At 42.2% G+C, this 24,792-nt stretch overlaps 2 protein-coding genes and 1 long non-coding RNA gene across 8 annotated transcripts in view; 1 reads left to right on the forward strand and 2 right to left on the reverse strand.

The window, feature by feature from the left end:
* Positions 1-457: 457 nt before the first annotated feature.
* LOC125441135 lies at positions 458-13,712 on the reverse strand. The gene is made up of 3 exons (XR_007245794.1): positions 13,533-13,712; positions 7,390-7,627; positions 458-670 (listed from the first exon to the last, which is right to left on the reverse strand). It is a non-coding gene; the product is annotated as an uncharacterized LOC125441135 (long non-coding RNA).
* Positions 13,704-24,508, forward strand: ASTE1 (asteroid homolog 1). Of its 2 annotated transcripts, none has more exons than XM_048511482.1 (6): positions 13,704-13,852; positions 15,131-16,466; positions 17,881-18,091; positions 18,732-18,927; positions 20,686-20,982; positions 23,809-24,508. In XM_048511482.1, the coding sequence occupies exons 2-5, from the start codon at positions 15,150-15,152 to the stop codon at positions 20,978-20,980; spliced, it is 2,019 nt and encodes a 672-aa protein (XP_048367439.1). In that variant the 5' UTR covers positions 13,704-13,852; positions 15,131-15,149; the 3' UTR covers positions 20,981-20,982; positions 23,809-24,508. The 2 variants fall into 2 exon arrangements, with proteins under 2 accessions (XP_048367439.1, XP_048367440.1); XM_048511483.1 differs by having other exon boundaries at positions 15,134-16,466.
* The window catches only part of ATP2C1 (ATPase secretory pathway Ca2+ transporting 1), a 56,786-nt gene continuing 55,316 nt past the window's right edge, over positions 23,323-24,792 (reverse strand). For all 5 annotated transcript variants that reach the window (XM_048511481.1, XM_048511476.1, XM_048511479.1 and 2 more), the window contains one exon: positions 23,323-24,094. In XM_048511481.1, coding sequence (XP_048367438.1) covers positions 23,961-24,094 — 134 coding nt within the window. In that variant the 3' untranslated portion in view covers positions 23,323-23,960. The remainder of the gene's footprint in view (positions 24,095-24,792) is intronic.

Below are 24,792 nucleotides of genomic sequence, written 5' to 3' on the forward strand. Positions count from 1 at the left end.
AAGGACGTAGGTAAGGTGGGGGGGGGGGTGTTTCACAGGTTCAAACCCCCCATTACATGCCCGAAGCTCCGCCCTCCCCACCGCACCCCCACCGGCTGGTCTCCCAGCCAGCAGCCAGCAGTCCCTTCTGCCCTCCCATCCGGGGAGGCCAGAAGAGACTGCTGTCCCTGGCCTTGAAGTGCTGTTTTTATAAGCACTGGCAGGGGGCGGGACTCTGGGGGCAGGGCAGAAGACACTGCCATCCCCCGCCTCAGAGAGCTGTTTTCATAAGCACTGAGGCTGGGGGCAGGGCTTGGGGAGGCATGGCCATGCCCACAGGGGCAGGTGGGGGCATGGCCCCCCATCCCACCCCATAAAAAATCTATACCTACATCACTGACTGCAGCCACAGTGGCAGGACTGGCTATACCCCCTCCCTTGCTAGGCTATACCACCTCCCTTGCCTCCCCACGCTTGTCATTCAGCACTTGTGACCTGGCAACAATATCTGGCCACAAACTCGTAGGCCTCCACAGCTCAAGGCCCTTGGTCTATCCCTGCCAGCAAATGGGGACGCCAAACCCTCAGACTGCAGACATTTCTTCTCTCAGCAGAAGTAGCTTTTGCAAAGGAGACTGGCTTATTCAGATGTCCATTCTAATTTGTGAAATTATTCCAGAAGAGAAAGAGTCTGAAAGATAACAGGATAAAGTGGAGGAAGGTAAATAAACAATGTTCAGCAATTTTTAAAAGAGCATTCAAATAAATAACGCTTATCTTACAGATTTGGAAATCGATTTTCTTCATGAAAGGGTCACTAGGACAAGTGCTGCTGGTGCTAATGAAAGGATGATACTTTACAAACAAAAAGCTGGTAATTTTGCACCCTTGGCATTGGAAAGAAGAAGAGGAAGAGGAAGAGGAAGAGGAAGAGGAGGAGGAGGAGGAGGAGGAAGAGGAGGAGGAGGAGTTTGGATTTATATCCCCCTTTTCTCTCCTGTAGGAGACTCAAAGGGGCTTACAATCTCCTTGCCCCTCCCCCCTCACAACAAACACCCTGTGAGGTAGGTGGGGCTGAGAGAGCTCCAAGAAGCTGTGACTAGTCCAAGGTCACCCAGCTGGCGTGTGTGGGAGTGTACAGGCTGATCACGGAATTCCCCCAGGTGATAAGCTCTCCCACTGAGTTCAGAGCAGCAGAGCAGAGTATCAAACCCGGTTCCTCCAGATTAGATACACGAGCTCTTAACCTCTTATGCCACTGCTGCTGTTATTATTATTAACAAAATAATAATAATTTGGACAGGATATGAAAAAATGGACATTTGTATAACTCCCTGCCTAGCTGAGATGATGAGTGTTAAAATACCTATTAAACAGCTCCATGGTCTTGGTTCCATAGATTTCCTGGTGAGTCAGTGTTTCCAGTCATTTACCACAGTCAGGTACAGATTGAGCAAGGCTGGTTGTGTGTATGTGAAGGTGGCAACAAGCTCTGCCACTGACAAGACTCACTGTGTCTCCTGTGAGAACAGATTCGATGCACAAATTGCATATTTTAGGCCTTTGTGCAGGGTACCTGATCTAGAATACAAAGTCCACAAGATTGTGGGCTGTCCTCATAGATGATGGAATATGCAGGGTCAGGTCAGGCCTTGGTGCTTCCAACCAAGGATGCATTCAATCTACATGCCTGGCACATCTAAAAAGGGTTCTTAATTCATAGGATCTGTGTAGATCTGCAACCCCATGCCTTCGTTTCTCTCTCATTTACTCAACACAAGACACTGTCCAAGTCCCACAATTGTGAGATGTTAAGGCATACTCTAGACACAGTGAGTTTTTAACCTCAGTGTCAATAGGGGAGGTATTTGTAAAGAACAGTCCCCAGGTATTCTCCGATAAGGTAATTCTGGAGTTCATCTGAGAATTGTTTCATTCAAGTATTTCACTACAGAACAAAGTCATAGTTTACCACCTTAGAACCAAAAGATGTGAACTGTGCAAATCTTCTTTGTCATAACTACAGTTTGGTGAATTCAATCCATTTTTCTCTTGACACAAGCCACGACAAACCAAAAACATGCTCTCTCTCTCTCTCTCTCTCTCTCTCTCTCAAACCCCGCCCCCCAAAAAAAAACTAATCCTGAAAGGCGAGGACAGCTTATCAAGACAGACAGTTCACATTGGAAACCAAAAGCCATTTCTATCAGAAAGGGTTCTCTTGCTCATCCTCTAGCAAGAGTTAGTTCAGAAAAGCAGCCGGTGACCTCAACCGTCTCCTTACTCCTCCCCTAGTTTCTCCTCTTCTCTTCCTACATTGCACATAATTTCATTTTCAGGCAAAACGGTGCTGAAGAAAAGGCAGCCAGCATGATTAGATGAACTAATGCAGGGCGACCAGCGGGGAGCCATTTGTTATTTTATCAGTCGATTCAGTTTCTGCAGAATGTTCTCTTTGGAATACCTTCAGAGAAACAAAACAGGCAGCAAACACAAGGCTTTAACTACACAGCAAACCACTGATTGTCTCTTGGATATTCATAAGTTACAGGGCGCCTTCCACCTTTAGATTTCATTTCAGTTGTAATAAGAAGCAATAAATAATTGAGAGACATGCAATAAATTATTCAGGTGAGTGCACAGTTTCCAAGGAATCCTAGCATGAGTCGGAATTAATGGTATAATGCAAGTCAGAGGCAGAAGTTGTGCTGACACCCCACTATTACCACATGCAGGAGTGGCGCTGGGTGCTTGGCGCTTCTCAGCATGCGCCTTCCACCAAGGGGACATATTAACACTTCCTGAATATTTATGGAGCTGAAGTCCCTACTGCCTACTGTGCACTTCTGTTGCTTGGTCATTGGTGCCTATAGAATAGTAAGACTTAACTCAAAAGCTTCTTCATGAGCAAACGGCTGGGACTTTCGTTACCCAGAGATGACAGCGATGTCTTCCAAGTGACCACTGTTCAATAGCACATTGATGCTGAACCAGCATAACTAATAAATAATATAGGTGTAGACTAATTAGAGAGGTGCCCTTTTTAAAAAGAGGAAGGAAACTATCAGGATTTAGCAATGGGACAAGTTTGTATTAGAAGCCTCTATCTGCCATAACAAAGGCAAATAATGTTTCTGCACTACAAACTCAGATCCATTTTAAATTGGTTTAACTTTCGTGTCTCCCCGCAACAAAGATTCTGGCAGTTGTCATTGGTTAACTGTGCCCTTCCTAAACAGAGTTATTGCTTAGGATGACATTTTAAGAGTGCCAAAAGTGTTTGTTATGCCTATCTCGCATCCCAGAACTACAGTTTCATGGAGAAAATAAATAGGTTTTAAATGAGCTTTAATCTGGGTGTAGTTCTTCAGCTTGATTTCACAGTGACATAGGAAGGAGCAGCCATTGAGAGCTGTTTCTTTCTTGTACTGAAGTCTTCATGAGCATGTTGAATAACTGGGATCATACCTTTTATTAGTACCATGCCAATGACCCATTAAACACAGTTTTAAAAGACTTTTGTAAGGGAGAATTGCAACAAGGCTCTGAAGGACAGCATGTAGCGATCTGGGAAGAATAGGGGCCAAGAGAAAAGGGCCCTGCCTTCCCCAATGGAGTCAAAGGAAAAGGAGCAGGGTTCCTGCGGAGATTGGGTGGTAGCCACTCCAGCAATATATAGTTTTCCTTTTTAGGAAAAAAAAACTTTTTGGGGAGCTATCTTTGTAGCTATGCAGACACACATAAGAGAGTCTTAGCTGCTCAGAAGACAGGTCTGCTGCCCATTGAAAAGCATTGGGTTGACCTGCCCTCTGTGGACTGACTGCAGTAAGAAAGTCTTCAAAGATTCTCTTATGTGGGTGTGCATAACTATGAAGATAGCTCCTCATAAATAAAAAAACAAATACAAAACTAATATGGACATCATGACCAGATGAGTACAACTATGTACTTTTCAGGCTGAAAAGGTGCCCAGGATGCAGAGCAAAGGCTCCTGGAGCAGCCTTCAGCAAATGAAGGCAGGGAGAATCCCTTCAGCCGTACACAAAATGTCACCCACAAGCTTCTCGAAACTGACCAGAGGGCAGAATGGTCAGGCTGGGAATGTTAAGTTGCCTCCTGAGCTCAGCATTTCACACAGCCAGGCTGGAGACATCTTGTAGGTGGCTTAGGGGGAAAAGGTGCACTTGAGCTGAAATAAAGCACCCCAATGACACAGCCTTGGGAAAAAGGCTGTGCAGAGTACCATCCAAGGATGCCTTTTTTGTGTGTGTCCTCGGGATTCTTGATTTCAGCTGTGCGCAACAGACCATGTTCTTAGTGGGGGTAGCCGGCAGCAGGGGAGCAATTCTGGGGCCTGCTCCTGGCCTTTTGCTCAGGGCACCAGAATCACTAAGATTGTCCTTTGACTGGGAGAAAACCCCACTGAATACATTTGAGCCAGATTCTCAGTAGACTTGCTTATGATTGTAGCATGAAATGTGTGAAAATGTATCTGTAACACTTAAAGACAAAACGTGGAATGAAATTTGAGGAAAGTGCTGGATTGGCCACTGTCAGCTTTTTTGAAAAGTAGCAATAAGGTTCACTTGACAAAATGTTCAAAGAAAGGTCCAGAGAAGCCAGAAGTGCTGTTTTAACTAATGCTTTAAAAATATGCCTTCAGATTTAAGTAATGCAGAGGCTGCATACCATAAGCACAATTCAGAGGGGGAAACCTCTAGTTTCCTCTGAATGAGAGTTTATGGCACAGATTCCTGGGCAATGTCCCAGCATTGTGAAATGGAAGGAAGCAAAATGTCATGTGACTGTGCAGCAATAAAAGCATCCTGAGGAGCTGCTCAGCAGCCACTTCCCACTCTGTATTGGCCACCTGACTGGAAGTCCATCAGGGGTCGGACCACCTGCAATGGTCTTTTGGTTGTTCTGCCTGATTTGACAATCAGCCAGCAAGTAGCAGCTGGTGGAATCTCTTAAGCCAGCCCTCATTCGGCGCAGTCCAGTAGCGAGAGAGGAAAGAAGCTCAGCAATAGGAAGTAGCGTAGTAGGGAAACCATAGAAACAAAGATAAGAAAGCAGGAGACCAAGAGAATTAGCAAGCACAGATATCTCACAGTCATATAGCTGATGCCTCTCTGTCTTCTGATTACCAGCAACTCTCCAACTGCCCTTTATGGTTAACTGAGAACGTGTGATAAATCTATGCAGTTTTATGCATTGTAAAAACAATGTTACATTTTATAAACTCTACTGTTATTTGAAGAGATGCTTCATAACAGTGGCTGTAACCAGGACGTAGGTAAGGGAGGGTTCTCGGGTTCAACCCCCCATTACATGTCCGAAGCTCCGCCCCCCGTTTGTGGGTTTTTTGTAATTTTTTTAGTGTTGTTTCGGTTTTTGGCCTGCAGGGTGCACAGTTTTTAGGCTAGCAGCACCAAAAATTTCAGGGATTTTTTGGGAGACTCTCCTGATGATACCACCCATGTTTGGTGAGGTTTGGTTCAGGGGATCCAAAGTTATGGACTCCCAAAGAGGGTGCCCCATCCCCCATTGTTTCCAATGGGAGCTAATAGAAGATGGGGACTACATCTTTAGGGTCCATAACTTTGGACCCCCTAAACCAAATTTCACCAAACTTGGGTGGTATCATCAGGAGAGTCTCCTAAAGATACCCTGAATGCTTGGTGCTGCTAGCTTAACACTTGCACCCCTGACAGCAGGCACCCCCAAAATTCCCCAGATTCTCCTTTTAAATCCACCCCCTTCAACATGGATTTAAAGGGATAATCTGAGGTCCCCAGTTTAAATATTGGAAGTGATGCTGTTTCAGGGTAGGGGATAATCCACCCCAAAACAGCATCACTTTCAATGTTGTTTTAACTGGGGACCCCAGATTCTCCCTTTAAGTTGGATTTAAAAGGAGAATCTGGGCTCCCTGGTTTAAGCACCATTGAAGGTGATGCTGTTTGGGGGTGGATTCCAGCATCACAGCAGCCGCCCATGGGGGGGGGGGGCGCAAACCTCAGATTTTGGACTGGGCTCCATTTTCCCTAGCTACGCCTCTGCCCAGAGGGGAGGGCAGAAGGGACTGCTGGCTAGGAGCCCGGCTGGTGGGGGGGCAGGGGAGTCTGCTGTCCCTGGCTTTTTAGAGCTGCTTTTATAAGCACTGAGGCCGGGAGCAGGGCTTGTAGAGGCGTGGTCACGTCCCCAGGGGCGGGTGAGGGCGTGGCTCTGCCCCCCCCCCCCATACCTAAGTCATTGAGTCAGGGACAACCTGAATAAAGGTCTGCCTCTAGCAAAAGAACATAATCTACTAAATAAATTATATTCACTAAAACATACACTTGTACCACAAACATACACTTGTACCATGGACAACTTTTGTACCTATAATCTTCTATAATCTTGCATCCCTCTGCCATATTCATAGTTAGACTCCTATTTTCCCTAAATAATGATAACAGTGTTGAAGGATCCACTGACAAATGTGCAGCTGAGGTTAAATAACAGTTCTGGCAAAAGCTGTTTCAGCACCTTGGAGCTGATCTACTGAGGTGTGAGTTAGACACTGGCTCCCCCAAGTGCTTCGCTGCTCAACTGCAAGTGCATGGCTGAAGAAGCAGGGCTTCAGGACAGGTGGAATTTCTAAAATACCACAGAAGGCAAAATATTATTTTTTTAAAGAAGAAAATGTTGGTTTTGAAATTATGTATCCAGCAAACTCTATAAGTCTCCACCTTTGCCGTGGCCTGCAAAGTCCTATACCAGCTAAAATCTTCAGTAAGATTTTATACCAGCTAAAATCTTCACTGACTGCAGTAGTTACTACCTGCCAATTAGAGGCTTGCTCTAAAGAGCTGTTAGGTCTGGGATAGCAAGCACCCAGGAAAAAAAACCCTAATTTTAACTTTCTTGGGAACTATCAGGCTGAAACTTGCAACAGAAGGACCTATAAAGAGAAAGAACAAAAGTGTTTGATCTCTAGAGTAGAATAGAATGGGTAGAGTAGAGGTGAAGTGAAGTGAAGTGAAGTGAAGGAAGAAGCTGGAGTAAACAAGAAAGCCTTATATCAACATCAAGTCTGATTTGTTTTTTGGTTTTTTTGCTATCAAGTCACAGCTGACTTATGGTGACCCTGTAGGGTTTTCGAGGCAAGAGATGCTCAGAAGTGGTTTGCCATTGCCTGCCTCCGCATCACAAACCCAGTATTCCTTAGAGGTCTCCCATCCAAGCACTAACCAGGGTCAATCCTGCTTAGCTTCTGAGATCTGGCTAGCCTGGGGGAATCTAGGTCAGGGCAGTCCACATCTACCCAGGGGAAACCACATCAAATGTTGGGTGCAGAAAAACAGTACTAGGTTGTGACCCATCATTCCCCTCTGAACAAATCAGAAAGACCAGCAAGTTACTTACAACTGTTCTTCTTTTGCTTTTTTGTCTGAAACCAAGTAGACAGTTCCAAAGCTTCCCCGGCCAAGTTTCTGCTGAACAGTGTATCTTCCCGCAATCAATGCCTTTGAGCAGGTAGGAATGGCAGTGAAAGAAGGGCCGTGCTTGACAACTTCCTGGAATCGTAACATTTTTCCATGCAGCACAGCTTTTTGTTAAATTTGTATATTGAAAATCAAAGGCCCTTTTAATCCCAAAGCAACTACAAAAGAGGGGGAAAAACACAAGTTACAAATGTTTAAAACACTGCTTGTGTCAGTTAAAAGCAGAATTTCTTAGGATATATTATTAATTTTACCAAATATAACTCATATATAGTTACAGTCCTGCCATAAATGGAAAATCCAGCATACATCTCAGGCACAATTTTTGGCAATGCCTGGTGACAGCAGAGTTCAGAAGGTGGCCTTGCAAAATATACAACAGTGAAATATACAAACATCTGGCTTGCTTGTCTTGCAAACTGTACAAACATCTGGCTCTCTTCGCCCACATTTCAGTTGTAGATTATAGACTATTTGTTGTGTAGAGCATCAGAGTTAACAGCAAACAACTGCACAGATGACAACCTTGTGCAGTTGCAAAGATTCTATGCTGTTTCACATAAAGATGATAATTTGGTCAGTTGAAGTGCAGTGGTTAAGAAAGTTGTACACTTACACATTAGAATATAGTCCCAAACGAATATGAGAATTATCATTCATTTTTACACACTGCCTTTGTCAAAACCATTCTTTTGTGTATTATTGAACACAGTACTTTGATACAAGAGCATTTATGCCAAAATGTATTTTTACTTTCAAACGGACATGGGGAGCAGGACTAGGTAAGCCCTAGGACCCAAACAGAACATTCTACAACAAAAAAGGGCGTTTGCATGGGCGGGCTCTGCGTGGACAGGTAGAGCAACGGCTGATCTGTGGCGCTTTGTATGGCTGCACTTCGTAAACAGCATTCTTTTTTCCCAGGGTAGACATCATGGGCATTTGACACCAGGATTGGCCACCATTGTGGGGGCGCGCTCTGTGGCACCAATTCCTTCGCACGAAGCTGGCTGCAGAGCGCCATTGTTGAAAAGACTTGCTCGGTGAGTGATTTTCGAATAAACCATTGTGGGGCTGCTGGAGTGTTGCTGCATCGCTGAAGTATCGTTTCTGCAGTGGCAGCCACACGAACTCTCCACCCATAACGCTGTTTTTACCGTCCTTTTACCGGCTTTTTTGGCCCGTGTGGAAACGGCCAAAATAACAAAATCAAATTTCAAAGAAATGTGGAACCATGGGTACTTTTCACAATGTGGAACTTTTTAAACAAAGAACAATACCATGAGTTTGTCCTCATTTGTACCTAAACGATAGAAGAAACACAGTATAGTGTGGCAGTATAAAAAGTCCTTTAAGTAAAAAAGTATCTGATTTTAAGATTGAAGATTACAATATTTAATATTCAGATATACTAACTCACATATAAATGATTGATTATGGTATGTACAGTTGTAGTTCCATGTATTTGTCTTCTCAGATACTAAATGTAAGCACTATTATTGAATTTTATACAACATACCACGTCATCAACGTTATACATGTTATACAACGTCAGCAACATACACAGCACATAACAGTTTTATAAGCCTTTGGAGGCTTTCAGGATATTTTTTTTATATTTGAGGAAGACAAGAATTACAATTATTTAATACTCAGGAGACTTTTATGTGGTTCCTCTACCTTAACAACATACCAGAGGGGCAATTTCTCCTCAGGAATACCTCTGCTGTGTCCTGTGTTTCTACTATTGCTGGGCACATTATTTGGTACAGTTTTAGCACATCTTTTCCTCAAAAGTACATTGCTCTCCCCTCCTCCATGTAATCCTCATAACAACTTTGTGAAGCAGACTAGGCTGAGAAAGAAAATGATTAGACTAAGGTCACATGGCAAGTTTCATGGCAGAATAGGGATTTGAACCTGAGTCTCTCAGGTTGTAATTCTAAGGACATTTCCCTGGTGTAAGCCGCATTGAATAACATAGGACTGCTGAGAAGACCAGCTGAGAATTGCTACCTCATGACCCTAGCACACTATCCTAACCACTACACTGCGCTGTGTCTCCTGAAGGCAGTCAGTCAAGAATGAAACTTCTTGAGATGGCTATAAATTCCATAGAATTTAGTCTCAGATCATGTTTGGCCTACAGCAATTTCAGCTGCCCTTTTCACACAGAGCTTCTTGCCTGAAGACAGGAGCAATGAATTACATTACATAATAGATGCAAACAGAGCTATAGCTACTGAGAAGACAGAAAACTTTGAGAGATTTGAACTTATAATTTTTATATACACATACACACATATTTTCACAACCTTTATGGCATAAACAAAGGCAAGTAGATCTCTTTCTCTTGTCATTTGGAAACTACTTATTTTGGTCTTGACAGGACAAAGATGACAGAAAACATATTGATCCATGTGTTTATTAAACAATACATGATAACGTCTTCAAAAGAAAAGGAGTAACACTTTCTAACATGTCCTCACAGAATGGCAAAAATATTTATTTCCTTTGTCTCAAAACACTTTTCCATTGTTTCCACTTCCCTCCAAAAGTGGCCACATTTCAGAGGAAAGCAATTATTCCTTTGGTTGTTGTGGGTTTTCCGAGCTGTGTGGCCATGGTCTGGTAGATCTTGTTCCTCACATTTCACCTGCCAGTCACAGATGCAGGCGAAACGTGAGGAACAAGATCTACCAGACCACGGCCACACAGCCCAGAAAACCCACAACAACCAGTTGAATTCAGCCGTGAAAGGCTTCAACAATACAATTATTTATTAATTGTATGTAAAATATTAATTACAGCATGATTACAGTTACAAATGTTACCGTGATTAGTTACTTACAAACTTGATTAGTTACTTACAAGCTTTACTGTATGGTCTTATTTACCCACTGCTCATGTTCCACGCTCTCATTCCCTTTGGATTTTCTTTTCATGCTTATACCTTAGTATTTCATATCATCCTGATGTCTATAGCTGTGCTCTTTTTTTTTATCCTTAAGGGGGACTCAGATTTGTCCTACTGACTTATATGGCAATTCTTCCATTTAAGCAAAGGAGTATTCTTAACCAGAATATAAGTTGAAACACTTATTTTTAAGACACATGGAATCCTTTCTTTTTATGCTTATGAACAATATAATTATGTTAGTGCCATTTTTTTAATTACCATAAGTCACAGCTGACATGGCAACCTGTAGGGTTTTCAAGGCAAGAGGCATTTGAAGGTGGTTTGCCATTGCCTGACTCCAGGCAATATTTCTTGGAGGTCTCCCATTCAACCTTATATTCCCTGGAGATCTCCCATCCAAATACTAGCCAGGGTCAGGGCTGAGAGTCTGTGACTGCCCCAAAGTCACCCAGCAAGATTCCATGACGCTTGGGGATTTGAACTGGTTTCACAGGTCCTAGTCCAACACCTTAACCACTATGGCATGCTGGCTCTCCTATATTTATTTACTACTTATCATAACAATTTAGATTTAGACAATTCACAACCCTGAGAAACTATTGTGTTTTCTATCTACTGTAATCCTATGCTCAAGTTAAATGTTCTTATACCTGGGTGCTGGATTGTGCGTTGTGCTTGACAAACACCATAAATATCTGAATGACAAATCCTTCTAAATAAAGCTTCACAGATTTATTCACATAAGATCTGGATACCACTTTGCCAATCGCCTTCATGAGGATTGACAACCATTAGAAGTTCTATTTTGGTTTAGTTTTTAAAACAATGGTAGAACATTTTTCTTTGTTAAACGAAGTTGTTTGATAAACAAACACAGTACATTTTAAAGCCATTGAAAGCCTATGCTTAAACAGTAGCTTTCTTGATATGCATCCATTGAGGCCTATGAATATGTAATTTGTAACAATAACACCATGTGTGTGAAACTGTTTTGACACCCAGCTGGCTGAGATACTCACATATCCTATGCCAAGGACTTGTACTTGGCCGTGTGATTTCCTAATGAAGTACAGCCAAACGTCTAATTACTGATAGTGATGTTCACAATAGAACAAATGAACTATAATCTTGGCTTCAAAAAGAAAACACTTTAAATGTGATAGAATATGAGCATCTTTCCAATTCCCTGCCCTCCTATAACAAAGAGGAACAACAAAAATAATCATAGTAAGGCTACCAGATAACAAAGTTCCTGTGTCTGTAATTCTCAGATTGCCTAACAAAGCTAAGGAGTTCACCAACAACAATGATACCTGCTAATATTTTTTCAGATTCCTTATTTCAATAGTCTGTATATTATGCAGTTGGGTAGACCTGTCTTCAGCAGGGGACAGGTTCACCCATTGCTTCTTAATGGAAGTTAGAACTGCCCTCTGAACGGCTGCAAACCTTAGATGGTGTCATTGTAGCTGCCAAGACACCTCCCTCAAAATAAACAAAAGAAGAAAATGACATGTGTACGGGATTGCCAGGAAAAACAAACTTTACTCATCAACTTTTAACATTGAGATGACCATCTGATGAGCTGCAAGCAGAGGAAACTCCTGGGAATATTCTGTAAATGGCAGTGGCAGCAGCATGGTGGCTCCTTAAGTTGACTCAAAATGGCGGGCGCAACAAACAGGAAAGTAGTTGCTCTAAGGTGGGGGGGGGGGAGTGGGAAAAATGAAACTTTGTGTGCCTGCCCTTGGCCTAATCTTCAATTTCCTACAAAGCGGGAAGGGCAATTAAAAAAAAACACATTGTGGGGAGGAAACAAACTCTAGGGCCCGGCAGAGCATTCTACTAGAAATAAGGTCCAGGAAGAAGGAGCAGATGCATTTACAGTTCTACTTAGATCTTTCGGTGGAACAGAGTATAGCCTACCTTACAGGGTTGATATATGGATGACAAAAAGGCATCATATGGGAAACATTTTGAATATTCTGTATAAATGCCATTACACACATATGCACAGTATATATGTTTACATATGCACAGGCAAGTATATATGTGTGGTGTGTACCAGTGACCCCATAGTCTGGGCAAATTATCATAACTATTTTTGATCTCAAAGATCTTCCCACTTGGTCTTCAGATACACCCTCAATGTAATCAAGTCAGTTCACCCAGAACACATACTGTCAGTTTCCAGCCTGCTCTTCAAGCTGTCATGAAATTGGCACACATCTAATCCTTCTAAAATAATATGGGTAGTTTGGGTGCTGTGTGGTTTCCGGGCTGTATGGCTGTGTTCTAGCTGCTAGAACACAGCCATACAGCCCGGAAACCACACAGCACTCAAGTGATTCCGGCCGTGAAAGCCTTCGACAATACAATATGGGTAGTTATTAAAAAAGCAACAACCAATCAAAACAGAGCATCTTTATTGGGGTTATTGGCAATAACAGAATCTCCAGCCATATCCAGAATGAACAAATAATTTTTTTTTGCCAACAATACATTTTTTTGCCAACAAATACATTTTTTGCCAACAATACGGTCAATCCATTGGGCTGATATGAAGAAGGTATTCCATGACTGCTGCAGTACAAGGGAAAGGTTTGGAGATAATTTAACACCAAGCTTTCGGCAATATCTACAATTTTCAAAGAGAGTGCCTTGACCAGTTCCAACCATCAAGCCAGCATTTAGTTGGATTGATGCACAAATCTGTCTTTGGAGTTTATTTTCTCCGGAAACTGAATACTCTAAAAATACAAATTACATTGCCCCGATAAACGGCCACCACCATTCTCCCTACGATGGGCTGGAACTTGCTCCTAGAAACATGTCAAAAGGGGGAAGGGGAATACGTCTTAAACTTTTAATCCCTATGACCAAAGTCCGCTGAAAGTGAAAAAAAAAAGAATTTAAGTAGTCAGTAATTAAACTAAGAACTTATTTCGAATCCCACCCTTCCTCCAAGGAGCTAAGGGCAGTGCACATATCTGCCCCCTCATCCATTTTATTCGCACAACCACCCTGCTACGTAGGTCAGGCCACCAGGGACTACTAGCCCAAGGTTGCTCAATGGAGTGATATGAACCCAGGTCTGGCTGTCAACACGCAGCACTTAAAGAATTGCGGGGAGGGCCATTTACCTTGTCCATCCACTCTGCCAAGATGTGAGGAGGGGGGGACTCTCTCAGTCATCCCTTTTGCTCCAGCGAGCTGCCCCCCACCCCCGATCCGCACGGTTAAACGACTCCCTCTTTTTGCTATGTTTGTGTTGCGTTGCTGGGAGACGGCGCTGTGCATGACGGGAACACACTCTCCTGTAGCGGTGAGGAGCCAGAGAGGAAGTCGAGGGGACACGAAGGGGCCTCCTCGCTGACGTAGCCTCGACTGCCCCGCCCCCTTTCTCTCGCCGACGTTCCAGTCTTCCAGTGGGGGGGTTTATTCTGAACGCTTCCTTACGCAGGTAACGTAGCGAGCGTCTGCCTTGCCTTCCCTCAGGTCAAGGCGAGTGGGCCAATATTGGGGCGAAGGCGGTGGTGCCCGCTGCTCGGTCTGCTCAGGCGGCCGGGACCTGGGCTGGAAGATCGCGAGGGTTGCTGGGGTCCAGCTGCCTCCCTCGCTGCATTCCCCGCCAGCAATCATGGGATACGTGGGTGCTTCTGCCTGCAGTGTGGCTGTTACGAACACGGGCGCTCTACTGGGGAGGAAAGGTGGCAACCTGAGCAGGAGAGACTGGACTCCTGGAGGGAAGGGCACCATTTCTAAGATTTGTTTCACATCACACAAATACACCGCTTTCTGCATGATGGGCAGAAATGCAGCAGGCAACGTTTCCCCTGACATCCGCAAAGGAAAGCCAGTGATTAAAGTGCTGGAGTAGGAGCCGGGAGACCCAAGTTCAATTCCATAATTGCCAGTGAAACTTTCCGGGAAAGTCACATGCACACACACACAGCCTCACAGGACTCTTGTAAAGATAAACATGATAAAGGAAGAACCAACTAAGGGGCAATTCATGCAGCCATTTCTGAAGGCCCTTGGTGATGACTTTGTCACCATTGCCACCAAGACAATGTTGTGTAGTGGTTACAGAATGGCTGACTATAGGGGAGGGCCAGGTTTTTATCCCCATTCTGCCATGGTAGCTTCTTGGTGACCTTGGGCTAGTCACACAGCCTAACATACCTCACAGGGTGGTTGTGAAAATACAGTGGAGAGGAGGAACCATGTACATTGCACCAAGCTCCTTGGAGAAAGTGCAAGATGAAAATTGATTTCAATAAAATACATGAAAAGAAGCACTGATGGACACATCTATCCCTCTTACACTAGAGTTGGACTATCAGGATGGTGTAGTGGTTAAGATGTTGAATTAGGGTCAGGGAGACCCAGGTTCAAATGCCCACTCTGCTTGCTGGGTGATTTCAGACCACCGTTAGCATGACGTACCTCACAGGGTGTTGTTGATAAAGAAAGGTAAAATGGGAGAGAGAACAACAATATTGTAAGCTGCTTTGAACTATAATTGCTATGACCATACAGTTTCAAAACTTTCAGAAATAAAATATTTACTTATTAGTGATGTCCATAACTGAGAAAGATGTGCTGGGAATTCTACACTGGGTTTTATGGGCCTGTCTCTCAGAATCCCAACATATTTTATAGCTTTAACTGTTGCCACTTTATTTGTGCTGTTTGTGCTTTGCTTTTGAGGTTATTTCCCCCTTCCCTTCTGTTTTAGCAGGAGATTTTACTCCACTATGGGCATCCATGGAATGATGAGCTATGTAGCCGAACACAAGCAATTCTTTGTTGACCTGCAGTTGAGGGACAGAAAAATAATAATTGATGGGAATAACCTATACCATCGACTTTACTTTGATTCAAATCTGGACATTCGGCATGGTGGGGATTATGATTCTTTTACGGATATCGTCCACAAGTTTTTTGAAACACTGATTCTTTGTGACGTGAAAGCATACGTTGTGCTAGATGGAGGGGGTGATGTATCTGATAAGAAGTTTACAACCTTGAAGGAAAGAGCTCGGGAGAAGATCAAGTCAGCCTGTTCTCTCTCTCATGGTGGTGGAGGAAGTGTATTACCTTTGCTCATTAGAGAAGTATTTATACAGATCTTAACCAAATTACGAATACCTTTTGTCCAGTCCATTTCAGAAGCAGACAGGGACATTGTGTCATTAGCCAATCACTGGAGTTGTCCTGTCTTGACTTTTGATAGTGATTTTTGTATTTTTGACCTAAAAGCAGGCTATTGTCCTCTGAATTACTTTCAGTGGCAAAATATTTGTGTGTGTAAAGGGTCTCAAGACTGCTACATCCCAGCAAGGTGCTTTTCCTTAGAGAAATTTTGTACCCACTTCAGCAATATGAACAAAACTCTCCTACCGCTTTTTGCAGTGATGAGTGGCAATGATTATATTAGCCTACCTGCTATGGAAATGTTCTTCAGCAAGGTACGCCTTCCTGTTGGAGGCTACACACAAAAGTTCAAAAAGCATATCCGTATTCACGGGCTTCTGAATTGGCTGTCTCGTTTTGCTGATCCTGCTGAGGCGATGGAAAATGTGCTGAAATATCTTAAGCAGCATGAGAAAGAGGAAACAAGACAGTTTCTGTGTGCTTCTATGAAGGAATATGAACCATCTGATGTCAATCTGCAAGACTTTTTTGAGAATGGCATTTATGAATCAGAGGCAGCCAAGGAACTAGAATTACCTCAGTGGATTCTTCGTGCTTTTGCTAAAGGTCTTCTTGCACCGTTCATTAGTGATGCCCTAGTATTAAGAAGAACAATACTTCATGCTCAGGTAGAGAATATGCAGAGGCCCAGCAGTCATGTTACAGCTCTGTCAATTCGGCAGGTTATTTATGGGCTACTCCTAAATCCCTCAGAGAGTTCAGTCCACACCTCTGCAAGGAAACATTCCACCTCATCTGCTTTCACCATCTCTGAATTTGACAGATTCCAAAAAGCACTCAGGAAATTATTTGTTCAAGCATCTACACTGCCAAGTAAATTTTGTGGTGATCAATATTCTCTGACAACGTTAAATGAGGTAAAGATTCAAGATGATGTATAATTAAAGTTTATTGGCAAGGTTATGTGCAGTTCTACAGGAACAATTGAAAATGCAGATTCCTGAGACTATCATAGTTCAGTAAAAAACTTAGCACCTCTGTGGCTGCAAAGATATGCTTAAAAATGCACAGGCAAGTGCTGGTGAGATCTCAGAAGCTGCGGAGTAAGTTTCCTAGTCATCAGAGGGTACTGCTTCAATTATGCCTTTTTGATCCTACACATGACTGCCAGGATACATTATGTGCAGTAAGTTGTATAAATTTACATAATGCATAGAAAATACAGAATGTGATTTGCCTCTTATAGTCTTACTAGCAGTAAATCCCATTGTGCTGAATACAATAGGCTGTAGACAGCTGTTGGTGTGTTAACAGCACCCACCATGGGGGGCCAGTCCCTCCTGCCTTTCTTCCTCCTTAGTCATCTTTTTTCATCTGTGCTTCCCCTTCTTCTCTGTCAGACATTGTCCATCCTGTTGTCCTTCATTGTCCTCCCCACCCTTGCAAAGCTGGATCCTGGCTTTTTCAAAGAGGAGGGGGAGCCAGCAGGGTGCCTGTGAAGGTGGGAAGAGTTCTCATTTCCATAACCCCCCTCCCCAATTTGCAAAGAGGGATCCTGGCTTTGGGAAGGAAGGAAGGAAGGAAGGAAGGAAGGAAGGAAGGAAGGAAGGAAGGAAGGAAGGAAGGAAGGAAGGAAGGAAGGAAGGAAGGAAGGAAGGAAGGAAGGAGGGAGGGAGGGAAGGAAGGAGGGAAGGAGGGAGGGAGGGAAGGAAGGAAGGAAGGAGGGAAGGAGGGAGGGAGGGAGGGAGGGAGGGAAGGCAGGCAGGCAGGCAGGCAGGCAGGCCGGCCCTGGAGTTGCACCACTTCCTTGGTGCGTGCGTGTATGTCAGAGGCATATCTAAGAAAAATGGAGCCTGAGGCAAAACAAGCCCCCCCACCCCCCACCCAGTGCTTCCCTTCACAGTGCAGGGAAGCACTGGAAGGTGAAAAGGGTCTCAACCATATCCTGACAATATGCACAGTTCTATCTTGAAGTAGAATATTCCAGTTGAATGTACATGTTTACACAGTGTAGACTCTGCTATTTCCCATAGGATCTAAAAAGTGAATATGGGCTTTTAAGTTTACATTTAAAATAGAGAAAAACTCAGCAAAATGGAATTTTCCTGAACATGTCCACTGCAGCTGTAATAGGTCTTTGAGGTAACAGCCAGGTTTTATTAAAACAGGTTATCTTGTCATGAAGCAGCAGCATAAAAGCAAGCAAAATGCTTTGAAGGAAAATGTACTTTCTGCAACAGTATGATTCTAGACCGTCTTTGGAAAGGGCTGGGTATTGTTTGATTGCAGGTTCACCTAATTAAAATTGTATTCTTACACTTTTGTCTGCAGGTTCCCTTAGCTGACCGTCTGCTTCTTTTGTTAGAGGTCTTGGGAGTGACGGACAGTGTCCTTGCAGGAGTTCCTGCTCTGCTGCAGCTCCCCGTGGCAGTGACCTGTTTCTGGATACAGTATTCAGAACCCAAAGTGAAGTCACAGCACATGAAAGCTTTATTACTTGGAATAGTATTTGGTGAATTACACAAAATACTAGAGAACCCAGGTGGGCCTTCAGAATCCCTCAAGACTATTTTAAACCCTGTTAAAAATATTATTTATGAACCTGGAAGTTCTTTCCTTTCCATGTTTGGGTTGACATCAACTATAGACTTCTCATTTCATTTGGTGACTGATTGTCTTAACAACAATTGATGTTGCATGGCAGGCACCTTCAATGCCTCATTGGCAACATTCAAAAGAATATGCTTAGTACTCTCCAAGTTCACACTTCATGCTCATTTTTGTTTAAAAGGACACTGATTTCATAGCAGAAGGGAGGTTTGTACCAGTGGGGTTTTTAGGGGCATGGACCATGAAGCCAGGTAAACTGCTCTAACCTACATCTCAATAAAATACACACAGGAGTAGGATTCAGATGAGCTTCACTGTGCAATTTAAATAAGGTACTCAAAGAATATTACATCTTTTGCACAAGATCTATGAATTTCATATTTAAGGATATGCCATTCAGATCAGCATTAAAAGGACAAACTTAGATGGTAGAAGTTACTATATGAAAGATATATTCCACAGATTTGACACTTCCACATGAATTTCTACGTAACATCTTAGACGATATGTATTACAGCTAATGTATCTTAGAACATTCAGAACATTTTCCTATTTCCCCCATTCTTATCTAGAGCCTGGAGCTCATCATGCAGAAGTCGACAGAATAGTGTACGACCAGTTTCTGAAATGGAAGGATGAGAAATCACAGAGGAAAGCGCTAGAATTGGACACCGCACACATCTTCTGCCAGTGGCAGTGCTGCCTCCAAATGGGGTTGTATCTCAACCAGCTGCTGTCTGCTCCTCTCCCTGAGCCAGATCTTACACAGTAAGAATACCTCAAATTACGAATCCCTGTACACTTAGTTGGAGATTTCTGAGTAAACATGCATAGGATGGTACACAGAATCCCATATGTTTCAATGAGATTTAAGTTTTTATTTAACCTAAAAGTATTTAACCTATATATAAGAAACTTTTGGTTTGTTTGTTTTTTAATTTACAAAACAATTTCTGCACTTTCTAGTTTTTGTTTCAAATCGGCAGGCTTAACATTCTATCAAATACAGTAGTACTGGCATACTTCTTGAAGAGTTAAGATCATAATCAAATGTTGCAACACAAGGTTGTTGCAATTATGTAGTGGCTTTAATTGAACCCATCAGAACTATTTAACCATCACAGTACTTCCCATACATGATCTTATTAATACTTTTACCATCCTGGAAAAGCAAGTAAGTATCTGTTTTGCCATGCAAAGCTAAGAACTATAGGTTAGCCTAAAGCTACCTACAGAAGTTCATGGCTAAAGCTGGGAGTTTCTGGTTAATTTTTGTAACTATTATACAATCTCTACTCACTTTCTGAAATCCTAAAAATACTTTCAAAACATACCTACTGCAATCAGAGGGTAGCTTTATGTTAATTACTGGCATTATATAATACCATGCAGGTAGAATAATGTCTAGATTGTTCGAACCATAGTGGTGGGCACTCAGGTTCCAAGCCCCACTCAACATGAAGTTCACCATGTGACTTTTGGTCAGTTGTCAGCCTAACCAATTCAGTACCCAGTAGAATAACAAAATTGCTCCATTTTATATTTTTAGTCTTGTGTTGGGTTGTTTGTTATTCCGCTGATGTTCATTTCTTTTCTTATCATGTTCAACCTTCATTAGCTCAGCAAACAACTACTTGAATCTTGGGTCGAACTGAAAAGTGCTGCATTAGGCATTTTAGGTATGAGCTCTTGGATGAACTCAATACAAGTAAAATAGAAGATGCTAATTAAATTCTTCCTGGTGCAGGAAGAATGCAAATTCAATTAGAATTACTGTATTTAAAGCAAATTATGTCCTGCAAGAAGCCCATTTTGTGTAAAAGCTGGAAAAACACTGACATTCTTTTGATAACTCTAATAACCAAAATAATGGTTATGTGGTTTCTGCAGGTGAGTAAAACAAGAGTTTGGGAAAAGCAGCTGTTTATCTGTCTCCTTGATTAATCTGTGCATTCTGACCTTCAATTCAGTGTACAGAAAGAAGCAGGGCAGCAGATTAACCTGAGCTTTTCTGAAGTGGCGGGGGCCATCTTGGACCCAATTCCAGAAAATGAATTAGGCAATTTGAATAGAAAATCAGCACATCTTATTATGAGAGTGTGTACATAACAGTACTTACATGCTTGACTCTTATGACAGACTATCTTTACAAAACATCAAAATGGAATACAGTTGTTGATTCTTAGATAATTACTAAATTTCTTGATATGTGCCTGACTTCATTATCAAATTTTGTATCTGTTTTGTACAGCCATAGTTTCTGTTCTTCTGTTCTTTCTCCTTCTCCTAAGAATCTTTCCCAATAACCATCCAGGTTTTTAGAAAAGGATTTTTTTGGCTATGATATTTTTTAACCTGTTTTTATTCAGCCATGGGGACAAATGATCTTGGTTAACCACTTGCAGCAAATCTCAAGGTATTTTATTCCAAATACATCACCTTCATTTGAGTACTAAAGTTGTACATAGGGGCAGTGATACAAAATCGGTGGTTATAGAAACCTAACATCCCATCCATTTTTTGCAGGCTTTACAATGGAACCCTTGTGCATAGACTCTACCATGAACTTAAGTCAGCATCCACACCAGAGAATCTCCTCAGTGCATCTCCAAAGATGAACCAGCTTTATTGTGACATGGTACATGTAGTGAGAAGCGTCATACCTACAGAGTTCTTCAAGAAAAAAAAGTCCAAGTCTCTTAAGAAAAAGAATAAACAAGCTGTGAAGCAACCGCTGGATAAGAAAGAAGCTCCTATGATTCAAGTTCTGCCTTCATGCAGTATTAACAACAGATTTGAAACATTCATGGTGGAAGACTAGAGGTACATTTTCATTAGAAATTATGCATTACAGGTAATGTATTGTTTTCAGGGTTAATCTGCGTTCAACGGAGGCCAACCTGCTGGTGGTCCATGGCCCCTCAATGATGTGGCTGGTCTCCACTCGGGCCAGGGCCTTTACAGCCCTGGCCCCTGCCTGGTAGAACTCTCTTCCATCAGCTGTCCAGGGCCTGCGGGACCTTGGCGAGTTCCGCAGGGCCTGTAAAACCGAACCGTTCCACCGGGCTTTTGGAGGGACCAGCTGCTGATGCAGCCCCTCCCCCCTTTTTGATGGCCCCCTGTGATGGTCCTAGAACATTTGAGAGACTGACCTCTTTCCCCTGGAGAGGGTTTTACCCATCGGATGTGAGATGCTACATATTGGAACGCTGTTTAAATAGGGGTTTTAAATTATTTAACTTTATTAGAGCCATATACTATAGTTGTATTTTTGTATTGTTTTTAAATGTGCTCTATCTACTATATTAACATGTTAACTGCCCTGAGCCCTTCAGGGGAGGGTGGTATACAAAACCAATAAATAATAATAATAATAAAATAATTCAGAACTATCACTGAAAAACAGGACTCCAGAGGCGAACACAGAAATCTAGTGCTGTCTAATTTGCTTTGCCTGCTTTTGGGTTCAGTTTTAGCTAGTCCAAAAAAAGAGCTACTTTGAGAATATAACAGGGAATAATCTTGGTGGTTAAGATAATACCACTGCCTACATTTTCTATGCAATAGTGGGCTGAGGACACTAGCATAATTTATGGCACACACACACCTCTATGTGGAATGCATTAGGCAGCAGTACACATAATGAATGCATTCTTTAAAGAATCTGTTTAAACAGAATTCTGAGATTTTCATCTTTTTCATTCTGAAAAAGAAAACTGTAGCTCTGTGGTGTGTGCAAAACTGAAAAAGTATTAGCATTGTTTGCTACAATAGGTGCAACTGGTTTACCAAGGTGTCTTATAGTTCTGTATCCCTGTCCTTACAGATTGTTCCTGTTTTCTACAGCAGCCAACCCATTCCTCCCAATCTCTGACAAACAGCTCAGGACAAAATAGTCAAGATTACCTGCCATTACTTGTAAATACATAAAATGTACTTGTACACGGAAGAACTGAAAAGTATAGTTTGGGACATTTTTTACTTAGATGTGCAAAGTCTTATTTTCCACATCAGTCAGAATGTGAATTCACAATACTTCATTTTTATTCCTTTGAGTACTGTTGTATATAGAGGCCATTAATTTAGTCTCTTGCAATAGATCTCCCAAATATTTCCCTGGGTTTGAGCCTAATACCTACATTTTAATCAGCAGCCACCAAAGACACTGAATTTGAGGCTGAACATTTAAATGTTGTGGTGCCTGACAAAATATTTGCGTCTGTTAGCACTCATTGTTCCCAGATATTACAGCAGATGTCAGAAGCAGAGATCAGATAAAACATGCATCTCCTCTTGCAGTAAGAAAGACCTTGAAACCCAAGTGTTCTACCGGTATTTCTCGATTATTACCAACTGGAACAACAAAAAAAGTCAGTCTGTAATGCTTGAAACTGGATCCCAGCTTATGAGTCCTAGTCATAAGTAGACAGCTAGCATGTGTACACATGTGGCATGGGGGCTACTGTTTTGGGGTGTTTTTTTAACCTGGCCATATTGCACTGTTAATAGATGTGTTCTGAATGGCCTTGTGGCCATAAGGAACAACTTCTCTGGAGAGAAGCAGCTGCAGGGTGAAGGGAATTTAAAATTCTTGCCATTTGATACACAAAGCCCCACCAGCCATGTGCACTGCCTTAGATCCTGTCTGAAAGCAGAAGAACTTGAACAGATGGAAATTGGGTCCCCCCTATTGGCATATGCTGATAGATGAAAGATCTGAGGCATTCCTGGGGTCTACAATTGCACTCCTCCTTTAACGGATGGCACACAGCGCACCACAAAATAGCAACAGTCAAGGAAACCATAATAGGAACCATTAAGTGGGAATCTATAAGGAAATCAAAGATTAAAAGAGACGTCAGTTCTGCCGAGAAAATTCAGAACTCCTTTGTCTTTTCAGCACTAAGCACCATGTATCATGACATAGCAGAGGTTCACTCATTCATGGGGTTTGATTATTAACATTGCTGGGAGTCAGACTGCTGAATACAAAAATGCGGCTGTAGAATTAAAAAGTCTTTGTTAAATACATGACAAGACAGTGGGCAAAATGAAATCCAGCCTTATCTGTCCAAGTGAAAAATTACCTTGGAAGTAAAAAAAAAATCATTTTCTGATTTGTGATCCAGATTCATTCATAATATCAAGTTACACATCCGCACATTTTAAGAAAAGCAGACATTTACTTCAAAATTGCAATATTGGCTTTTCAATCACAAAAAGAAAGAAAAGACAGTGATCTGACAGTGGTCACATCTGTGCAAAGAAATTAAGTTACAAAAGAAAAATAGCACAAGGAACACATTGCAGGATAACCTAAAATAAATACAGGAGCTAAAATATGGCACTCTTGTAACTCTTTCTAGACCAGATGGAATGCCTTGAAAATTTAGCAGTAAAGTCCCCACCACCGCCATAAAAGTAAAGTTTCTTTTTTAAATAAAAGCTAACATCTAATACATGTTTCTATACACGTATACATCTCAACAGCAGAAGGTGGGTCTTAGGCTTTTGACATATGTTTCTTTTGAAAAGTAGTCTCTCACATACTTATGAAGTTCCATTCAATCTAAAAAGTGAGTTTTGTGTTCAAGGGGAAAAAAAGCATTACCAAAGTTGCATAATTTTGTTTTGTTACTCCCTCCACAGGAAGTTTACAAGTCAACAGTCTTTGAAATTACCAAAGTTCATTTTCAGTCAGTGAAAGAGGAGGACTTGTCAAAAGCCCTTTATCTTCTTGTGTTGCTTCCTCCTACATGAACAGCAGTTTCTAGTTTTGCAAACAAAGAATGCAATGTGCATCATACATCAAGAAAAGACGATAAAGATGAAGAACTGACATGTTTTTGGATCTTCTCTCTGCTTCTTTCAACCTTCTTTATGGTCTCTGCTACAATGCAAACTGAGGAGGTGAGGCCCAGAAGAAACAGCAAATCTAAAAAGATGAGCAATATGATAAACTTTTTAATTGGCTAGGGACACGGATTCAGCTGTTTAAATCAAACAACAAATCAGATGCATAGCTCCAAGGGGACGGGGAGTGCGCAACGCACTGGGGGCGCGTCCCTGTGGGGGTGTGACGAGGGCATTCCAGGGGCGTGGTGGGGGTTGGACGGGGGTGTTCCAGGGTGGGACAGGGGCACAGGACGCACCAGTGCATTGGGTGCTTTTCCCCCTTGCTATGCCTCTGCAACAAATCAACTATCTGAAAAATAGAGCAACCAGGAAAAGGGACTCAAAAGATATGGAGGGGTGGGGTGAGGTTTTGTGAAATATTTGTGAAATATTTGTAGAAGCTGTCTTTTCCAAGTGTCAAATGTTCAAAATTAAATGGACAATTTAAACTGGACCACTGTGCTTATGTTTCATATGAGTAATAGGAACTGTTTTACAGCCAATTCGATGGGGCTGCCCATGGCTTGTATTTGTATATAATGGGATGCTTCAAGTGGAATTAAGAAACAACCACTACAGGAAGAGTAGGGTTAGATGAATATGAAGAAATTCTATAATGGGCAAGAGAATTACCACAAAGCAGATTAAAACCATTAAGGAATTCCATTTATCTGTAAAATGTCATAATGTTCACTATCAAAATTAAGGTCATTACGTCTGAAACTCATAAAAGACTGT

This window comes from Sphaerodactylus townsendi, linkage group LG11 (assembly GCF_021028975.2).
Source record: "Sphaerodactylus townsendi isolate TG3544 linkage group LG11, MPM_Stown_v2.3, whole genome shotgun sequence".
NCBI classification, from domain to species: domain Eukaryota; kingdom Metazoa; phylum Chordata; class Lepidosauria; order Squamata; family Sphaerodactylidae; genus Sphaerodactylus; species Sphaerodactylus townsendi.